Consider the following 10,016-nt stretch of genomic DNA (forward strand, 5'->3'; position numbering starts at 1 on the left):
TGTTGTCACACTGAGTTAAAATTAAAATATAATATAGTCCAAGGATAAAGAAGTAACATATTACAAATCAAATTGAAAACAGACTAATGGATGTTGGCGCAATAATGTTCAACAGTACTGGTATATACCATTCAAAACAGTAGGGAACCTGAACAATTAATGTTAGACCGAACATACGTTTTGATCACAGACATCCTAGTAAAGAACGTTCAGGTCTCTTTATCGACACACCGAAACGCATTCCATAGTTTGCACATGTATCACGCATTGGCCACGTACACGTGCGTGGAGTGTCATTTTCGATTTTGACAATTTCCAGGAATTTCCATTAATCACTGAGGAACATTATTTCTGTCAATCTTTTTCATTCTGTTGATCATACAGTTGTTATTGTTTTGTTTTTAGTCATTTTCATTGTTTGAATTTGCGATTTACTGATAACAAAACGTCAACTTTCAAATTTAAATTCTGACCCCAATCGTCCTTCAAGATCTTTGGTGGTTATAAAAGCAACCGTAATACTGAGCTACCGGTTGTAATGTTTGCCCAATTAATTAACTATTATCATATAACCATTCCCCACAGCTAATATACTTTACAATTTTGGCAATTGTAAATTCTTATTTTTTTGAAGAGTATTAAAAAAGGATGTGGTTTGTGCACTGCTGCCAGATGAGCTGGTTATCTAAGACAGATACTTAAATCGTGAATGAATATAGCTATAAAATAATTGTTTATATTATAATCATCATTATCATCATAATAATAATTATCATCATCATCACCATCAACGTCACGAAATATGAACTGCTAGATGTATAATTCAGAATACTGTCTATACGCGTAAACAAATGCAATTAGCCTATATTAATTTCAATAAAGTAAATCTTTGATTTTGTTGATGTAAAAGCAGCAATAGTAGCAACTGCAACAGCAGCAACGGTAATAATAGTAGTAGTAGATACATAGCAGTAGTATGTAGTAGTAGTAGCAGTAGTAGTAGTAGTAGTAGTGGTAATAGTAGTAGTAGTATGTGTTGCTGTTGTACCGTAACTTATTACCGTAGTAGTAGTAGTAGTAGTAGTACTAGTAGTAGTAGTAGTAGTAATAGTAGTAGTAGTAGTAGTAGTAGTAGTTGTAATAGTAGTAGTAGTAGTAATAGTAGTAGTAGTAGTAGTAGTAGTAGTAGTAGTAATTGTAGTAGTAGTAGTAATAGGGTGGGACGTAGCACAGTGATAAAGCTCTCGCTTGATGCGCTGTCGGTTTGGGATCGATCCCCGTCGGTGGACCCATTGGGCCATTTCTCGTTCCAGCCAGTGCATCGCGACTGATATATCAAGGGCTGTGGTGTGTGCTATCCTGTCTATGGGATGGTGCAAATGAAAACGAAATTGCCACTAGTCAAAACAAATTAAGCGAATTTCCTGTCTAAGACTATTATGCACAAAGGTTACCAAATATTTGACATCCAGTAGTCGATAATTAAGAAATCAATGTGCTCTAGTAGTGTCGTTAAGCAAAACAAATTTTAACTTTAACAATTCTTTAAAGATTTGAATGTATGTTAAAATTGTGTAAGCCTACCTCTGCATGCTCAAAGCGAAACCATAAACCGCTAGTCACGACTGTTAAGGACCACAAAAGCTTCCACCTGTGGCTTAACACAGAAAGGTTTGTCACTTAATGCATGTTTAGTCACAATTCATTTGTGTGGAACTACTATCTTTTGTAGTAGATACCCTAGCAATTCAAAATTGTGTGCTTACATTGAATTCGCTGGCCTTTTGAACTTGACATAAAATAAATTTATTCAAGCGCAAAATACCGTTTCAATCAATGCGTGTTGAAGGGTCTCGTTTTCATTCACGAAATTAATGCAGTCAGTTACTGACAGTCTGTTTTATTTTACAGGCGATTTGTGGTCCTCAAACCACACACATAACAATGCCAGCGATACGACCAATAGAAATGGAGAGATAGTGACCACAGCGCGGCATGTGTTCCTAGAGACAGACGTATTATAGGTAGTACTGTACCAAATAAAATCTCATAGGCGACCAGGTTAACGTTTGTGTTTAAAAACACTATATGCAATATATCAACCAAACTATGACCCATAAATATCAGTACTACAACCCCTACCTCAAAGTATTAACTGAAGAAAATGGTACCTTTCATGGCTCATTTTCTGCATAACTAGATGGTTTTTACAACACCCCTAGTTTCGCAAAACATTTAAGTACTTTTTTTTGTAGGTACCCCATACATGTTTCAAGCACAAGGCTGCTTGACACAGTGGAACTAGATGAAATAAAATTGCATACATTTTTAGCCCAGATGAAACACTTGTTTTTTCACAACCAACACATTCACATTTATAACCAAACACAGGACTTGTGGTGTTATCTTCTCTATCAAAAGTTCGGTGCACCTCGAACTTTGACCCAGCCGGAAGTTATTTGGTTTAGTGCTATCTATAAGACATTATAGGGAGGGAGAAGGAATAACCCCAATATTTTTCTTTTCTTTTCCTTTTTTTTCTTCTTTTTCTGAAGAGTGTGCTAGAAAATGCACAACTTAGTCGGGGATGAAATTGAGACAGTCGCATAATAGGGTGGCAGTGTAAGCCTACAAGATGGAAGGAATCCAAAGAGACTGATAGAACTGGGTCGGATCTAGCAAATATTTGGGGAACTAAGGGGGAAATGGCACATGGATTAACTCGTAATCCACAAAAAAAGGCACTTGAATGCATTTAGGGGGACACGGCTCCTGGTCACCCACCTTGGATCCGCCTCTGCATAAACGTAAATGTGAGGTTTTGTTGTTGTTATTGTTGTTGTTGTTTAACGACACCATTAGAGCACATTGATCATCACCTACTGGGTGTGAAATATGTGACAATTCTGACACAGTATTTAAAGGAAACCAGCAAGTAATATTTTATATGTATTTTCGCTCCGCGCGGGACAGCACATACCGCGGTCTTTAATATATCAATCATAGGACACTGGATGGGACAAAGAAAAAAACAATGTGTCCACCAAAGTGGTTCGATTCTACGTCTCAGACATCTCAGTCGGCCGCTCTAACACAGAAAACGGTTTCATATACATACTGAAAACAAAAAAGAAAGAAAGAAATCTTTTATTTAACGATGCACTCAACACATTTTATTTACGGTTATATGGCGTCAGACATATGGTTAAGGACCACACAGATTTTGAGAGGAAACCCGCTGTTGCCACTTCATGGGCTACTCTTTCCGATTAGCAGCAAGGGATCTTTTATTTGCGCTTCCCACAGGCAGGATAGCACAAACCATGGCCTTTGTTGAATCAGTTATGGATCACTGGTCGGTGCAAGTGGTTTACATCTACCCATTGAGCCTTGCGGAGCACTCACTCAGGGTTTGGAGTCGGTATCTGGATTAAAAATTCCATACCTCGACTGGGATTCAAACCCAGTACCTACCAGCCTGTTGACCGATGGCCTAACCACGACGCCACCGAGGCCGGTCTTTTAGTGGTAAATGATCTAAAAATTAAACAGTGTTCAACAAATTACTAGTACATATTTGTCATTCGTAAACAAAACACTTTGACATTTGCAAAAGTATGTGTTAACACGAGTCACAAATTTCAACCACATGTATTTACAAACTTTATAACTGGTTTGGGAACTCTTTTTTTGCCGCGGATACATACTATATTAGACAAAGTTCGCTGAATTAATTACAGAGATTTTTCTTATACACTTACGGTGGCGTTGTGGCAGGCCATCGGTCTACAGGCTGGTAGGTACTGGGTTCGGATCCCAGTCGAGGCATGGGATTTTTAATCGAGATACCGACTCCAAACCCTGAGTGAGTGCTCCGCAAGGCTCAATGGGTAGGTGTAAACCACTTGCACCGACCAGTGATCCATAACTGGTTCAACAAAGGCCATGGTTTGTGCTATCCTGCCTGTGGGAAGCGCAAATAAAAGATCCCTTGCTGCCTGTCGTAAAAAGAGTAGCCTATGTGGCGACAGCGGGTTTCCTCTAAAAACAGTGTCAGAATGACCATATGTTTGACATCCAATAGCCGATGATAAGATAAAAAATCAATGTGCTCTAGCGGCGTCGTTAAATAAAACAAACTTTACTTTATACACTTACCCACATGTATGTTAGTCGTGAAGGACGAGTCGAACACCACGAGGACATCAACACCAGCTGCATCCTACAACCTGAGCTGCTTCAAATAGCGTCCTCGAAATCCAGTGAGGCGAAAATGTTTTAGTATTTCTGTCGTGGGGAAATTTATGTTTGTTGAACCTGAATAGAAAACATTCTTGAATGCCTTGTGCATCCTGTCTTTCTTTCTTTTTTTGTAAAGCTGATTAAGGAGTGGTATTTTATTCAGTGGAACACATTACAATACTAGCACTTTGAGCTTGAAAGCGAATCGCACACGAGAGATATCAACAGAACAAAAGGTTACCTACGTATACATGAGATTTTTGCCCTCAGCAGATAGTAGCCTAACTGTTCACACGTGCGGTCCGCTTCCAACTATCCAGTCTATCAAATGTCAATTAACCACTGGCGTTACCAGGCTTTTATATTGGGGGGGGGGGGGGGGGGGGGGGGGGGGGGGGCAAATCATAATGTTGGGGGTTTCAACCCATACTATGTATGTATGATTTTATAAAATTTAATACAGTAAAAAAAAAAAAAATTCATTGGACCTCGTGTGTGCCCCCCACCCCCACCCCTCCCCCCACCCGCTACAACCCTGTAAATGTGAAACCGAGGAATATCCAGATGGAAAGATTTTCTTTTAAACGGCAACCAAAACCGTCACACACAGCCACAGTATCAAGAGGTTAACCGTGTTATTGGCAGTCAATTGCACAGTACTGACATTAATCCCCACAGTACTGATTTCATTTCAACTTATTTTCCTGTTTATATTCAATTCAGGTTCAAGCACGCTGTCCTGGGCACACACCTCAGCTATCTGGGCTATCTGTCCAGGACAGAGAGTTGGTCGTCAGTGATTAGTGAGAGACAAGAGGGTGTAGTGGTCTTACACCTACCCATTCAGTCGTTAAAACTCGCCCTGGGTGGGAGCCGGTACCGGGCTGCGATCCCTGAACCCAAAAGCCTTATGTCCAATGTCTTAACCACGACGCCACCGAGGCCGGCAGTACTGACATTCAGTCCCACATTATATCTGTATGTTATTCAGACATAACTACTCTAGTAGTTGATTAGTCCCCTACCGATCCAACCGGAGGGTGCCATAGCTTTTTTCTCCGTCCTACTGACCGTATGTATGTCTGTCCGTCCGTCTGTCTTTCTGTCTGTCCGTCTGTCTTTCTGTCTGTCTGTCCCACATATAGTTTTCCAGATGGATTGTTTCACAATGCCTCAAAATATTGAACAGGCAGCTTTATTATCTTCTGTTACAGATCAAGTTTGTTTTTTAATGACGATTTACCCATTCTTCATAGAGTTATGGCCCTTTCACATATTTATGATCTTTGAACTTAGGCTATAAAAAATAAATAAATAAATAAAATACCGGCATCGGTGGTGTCGTGGTTAGGCCATCGGACATAAGGGTTCGCAGCCAGGGACCGGCTCCCACCCAGAGCGAGTTTTAACGACTCGCTTGGTTGGTGTAAGGCCACTACACCCTCTTCTCTCTCATTAACAACTAACCCACTGTCCTGGACAGACAGCCCAGATAGCTCTTGTGTGTGCCCAGGACAGCATGCTTGAACCTTAATTGGATATAAAAAGAAAGATAAAAACATTTGTTGCGCCTGGTAGGGGACCTGTACTGCTTTAGCAGTACTCTCAAAATGTTTGTTATATTTGGCCTTAAATGTCATGTGGGTCGGGACGTAGCCCAGTGATAAAGCGCTTGCTTGATGCGCGGTCGGTTTGGGATCGATCCCGGTCGGTGTGCCCAATGGGCTATTTCTCGTTCCACGACCGATATATTAAAGGGCGTGTATGTGCTGTCCTGTCTGTAGGATGGTGCATATAAATTATCCCTTGCTACTAATGGGAACAAAATGTAGCGGGTTTCCTCTCTAAGACTAATTACCAAATGTTTCACATCCAATAACCCATGATTAATAAATTAATGTACCCTAGTGGTGTTGTTAAACAAAACAGCCTTCTTTTTTTAAATGTATCACTGGGATGGCCAGACCATTCTTGCAAATAACTTGTGTCATGGTTTGTTGCAACATTTGGCTTCTGTGATTGTAACTCTAAGTTGATTTCAGGGGCGGGATTTAGCTCAGTCGGTTGAGCGCTCGCTTGAGATGCTTGCGTCGCAGGATCTATTCAGCTGATTGGGGTTTTTTCTCGTTCCAACCAGTGCACCATGACTGGACAAAGGCTGTGGCATGTGCTTTCCTGTCTGTGGGAAAATGCATATAAAAGATCCCTTGCTGCATTAGGAAAAATATAGCCGGTTTCTCTGATGACTACGAGTAAGAATTACCAAATGTCTGACATCCAATAGCCGATGATTAATTAAACAATGTGCTCCAGTGGTGTCGTTAAACAAAACAAACTTTAACTAAGTTGATTTCACGGATTAGATGGAAGTCCCTGAGGCTGATACTGACTCTTCCAGTTGAAGCTGGATTTGCTGCTGTGTGTCAGTGTTATCTGTCGAAGGAAAAGCAGACAGGTGATCTTCAACCCTGCTCCTAACCCACAGGATGAAGCTGATATCTTACGGCAGTTACACGTTATCTATATAAATGAAACGCATCATGTTAGCTCTATTACAGATTAACAAACATGGCGAGAAGAAAGCACTGAACGCCCTCCGAAGTTGTCAGACTTAAAAATAAACTTATGGAAAATGGCAGGTCTGTGGCATGGTGGGCCACAAATGATAAGCATTTGTTGTAGATGAAGATACAAGGACTGGGGTGTGGAAGTGCATAGCAAACGGGCTACCAGACTGCGACGAAATGAGAGAAAAATCAATGGGAAAAAAGGATAGGGAACACTGGGTTAACAAATAAATAAATAAATAAATAAATAAACCACAAAGATGTAGAAACAATGTTCATTTTACATTTGGCGGGTTTATTTAACAGGGCATATTTTGTTGGTGGGGTTGGGGGATTTTTTTTTTTTTGGGGGGGGAGGCAGAGAGGTAAAAATAGTTTGTAACACAAAACAGCGGAATAGTGCACTGCTTCTTGATCAGATAATATACAATAATATTCATCTCGATATTATGACAGCATTAATTAGTTTCGTGGTGCACAACTAATGTATATAAAAAAATAAAAAAAATTAGACAGGGTTGCTACCTAAATGGTTGCCATCGCCAGACTGCTTATAATGATAAGCCGACATATTATTATATACTACTCTAGCGTAAGTTATAAAAAGATTCAGAAAAGCGCCGGGTGCAACACGTGTTCAGACTCGCGCATTGTGGAATCGTTTGTATTGGCAGAGAGCCTATACAGGTTCTATTCAGCGGACTTCATTTTTAACTGGACAGAGAATCGGAACAATAACCTTGCTCTCTAGGACGGGTTTTTGCCCATTCCACTTTAAAGTTTGCCCATGGTGTAACATCGTTTCCTAATGCAAACTACAATATGTTTGTTTGTTTCTTTGTTTACTTTATTTAACGACACCACTAAAGCACATTGATTTATAAATCGTCTGTTATTGGATGTCAAACATTTGGTCATTTAACATTATAGTGTTAGACAGGAAACCCGCTACATTTTTCCCATTAGTATTAATGGATCTTTTATGTGCACCACCCCACAGACAGGATAGCACATATCACGGCCTTTGACCAGTCGTGGTGCACTGGCTGGATCTGGAAATAGCTCAATGGGCCTACCGACGGGGATAGATCCTAAACCGATCGCGCATAAAGCGAGCGCTTCCTCCCGTCCCCCTACACTATGTGTTCAAAGATCTCGGTCTATTGTCATTTTTCATAATTTGTTTACACTAACGTTTTGTAAATGGTGAATTAATGAAACTAAATTTGTTATCTGTATATAATTAGCGAATATAATTAAAAGTACTTCATAAATGGCTTACTGTGTCAAGGAGAAGTATGTGGATGATATGTTCTAAATGGCCTATTACAAACAAGACATAATTTAGATATACTACTAGAGCACATTAATATATATTAAACATGGACATTTAATTTTTTTATCAACAGCAGTGGATCATTTATGTGCAGTTTCTCACAGACAGGACAGCACATACCATGACCATTAATATACCAGTTGTAGGGCACTGGTTGGGCATTACCGTACACAATTCTACACTTATTTCGACGATGTTAACATCATATTTAAATATTAATAGTATCGATAAAATGAGTTGAATACCATGTTTTTGTCTACAATTGTCTCATTTATAAATAATTGACAATTCTGATTTTGAAATGTTTTATTACTATGATTATTGCCATGGATATAATAAACTCCAGATTCAAACAACCATAACTGATTTATTATTCCAAGTCAGGTTCGTGCTTTCCTAGCACTCGCACGTTTTTCTTGGTGGGCCCCACTCACACACAAAACTCTGACGTAATACACATATGTTATGAATGGCTATTAGTACCAACATCGTAACATCTGTCCTTGTTAAGATCAGCTATGATTAATTAAAATGTTTGACTCCAGGATCTTTAACTCAGTGCAACATTGAACTCTGAGAATTCCAAAACGCCAACTAGGTTAACTGAAATTAAACTATTCTGGCTTAAATATCACTGTCTTTCAAAATGTTTCTCATCATTTCAGTAAACCATTAATACTAAAGTAATACCAAAAGTTATTCCTTCTCGAATATCTTTGGTGTGTCCTAAACGAACATTCTTCCGGAATGGTTCCTCAAATTCAACATATTAAGCAAAATGCATCTAATGTAATAGAACAATAAAACTTATTGTTTAACATACAGTCGGCAGATTGGTCTCCCAGAAGATGTTTTCATTGGAGTCGAGGGTTGATCTAGATTCTTACTGGATTCTGTTGACGGTACAGTCAACTCAGTGGGAATAGACTACTTGATAAGTGGAACATCAGACTATGTCGTGTTGAGCTGGTTGATCTGAAGTATGCGTAGATGGTCTTCTCTGGTCACTATTTGGAGTAACAATTTGCAGATGATGACGGTTTCTGCTGAATACGCCCTGAGGTGTCTCAACGATGTAAGATCTACGGTATGGTTCTGCTTTCTTTACCGAAGCAGTTGTAGTAGACCAGTTCTTATCTCCTTGCAGTTTAATTCTTACAGTATCCCCTGGATCGAGATCAGACAGAGACTGTACCCGATGTCTTCGATCAAAGTAAAAACGATACCCTGATTTCGCCTTTTCGTCTGCCTTTTTAACAGCTTGACGATTTGGCCATTGCGGACGAAGTTTCTTCTGCAATACTGGTACGTTGGTCCTCATTTGTCTTCCCGTCATTAACTGAGCTAGACTTACACCTGTAACTGAGATGGGAGTTGATCGGTATGTCATCAGTCCTAGAAATGGATCCTGTTGTTCCACAATTCTTTTAGCAATTTCGACTGCACTATCGGCCTGTCCGTTGGCTTGTGGAAAATGAGCATACAAGTTGTACTGTTCTGCAAAGCTTTGAAACGCTGCTGACATGAACTGTGTACCGTTGTCAGATACTGTTTCCTCTGGAATACCCCATCGAGCGAACATATTCTTCCTTTTCGCAATCACTGTTGCACTTGAAATTTCTGGTAGATAAGTAATTTCCAAGTAGTCCATCACGACTAGATAGTGTTGCTGCTTAGTCTGAAAGAGATCTGTAAAATCTTCTGCCACGGACGAAGAGATAATGAACTCGGTCTCAACGGCTCTTTATGGTGCGACGACCTATGTATCTGACAAAACTCACACGCTGAAACTTTTCCTTTGATCAGTCTTGAAATTTCTGGCCACCACACATTTTTGCGCGATCAAGACATCTGGACACTCCTTGATGTCC

The 10,016-nt window shown here is 39.8% G+C and overlaps 1 protein-coding gene across 1 annotated transcript; it reads right to left on the reverse strand.

Moving 5' to 3' along the window:
- Positions 1-9,091: 9,091 nt before the first annotated feature.
- LOC121379596 lies at positions 9,092-9,796 on the reverse strand. The gene has a single exon (XM_041508244.1). It carries the CDS (start codon positions 9,794-9,796, stop codon positions 9,092-9,094), a length of 705 nt encoding a protein of 234 aa, XP_041364178.1.
- Positions 9,797-10,016: the final 220 nt, after the last annotated feature.

This window comes from Gigantopelta aegis, chromosome 8 (genome assembly GCF_016097555.1).
Source record: "Gigantopelta aegis isolate Gae_Host chromosome 8, Gae_host_genome, whole genome shotgun sequence".
Classification (NCBI taxonomy): Eukaryota; Metazoa; Mollusca; class Gastropoda; order Neomphalida; family Peltospiridae; genus Gigantopelta; species Gigantopelta aegis.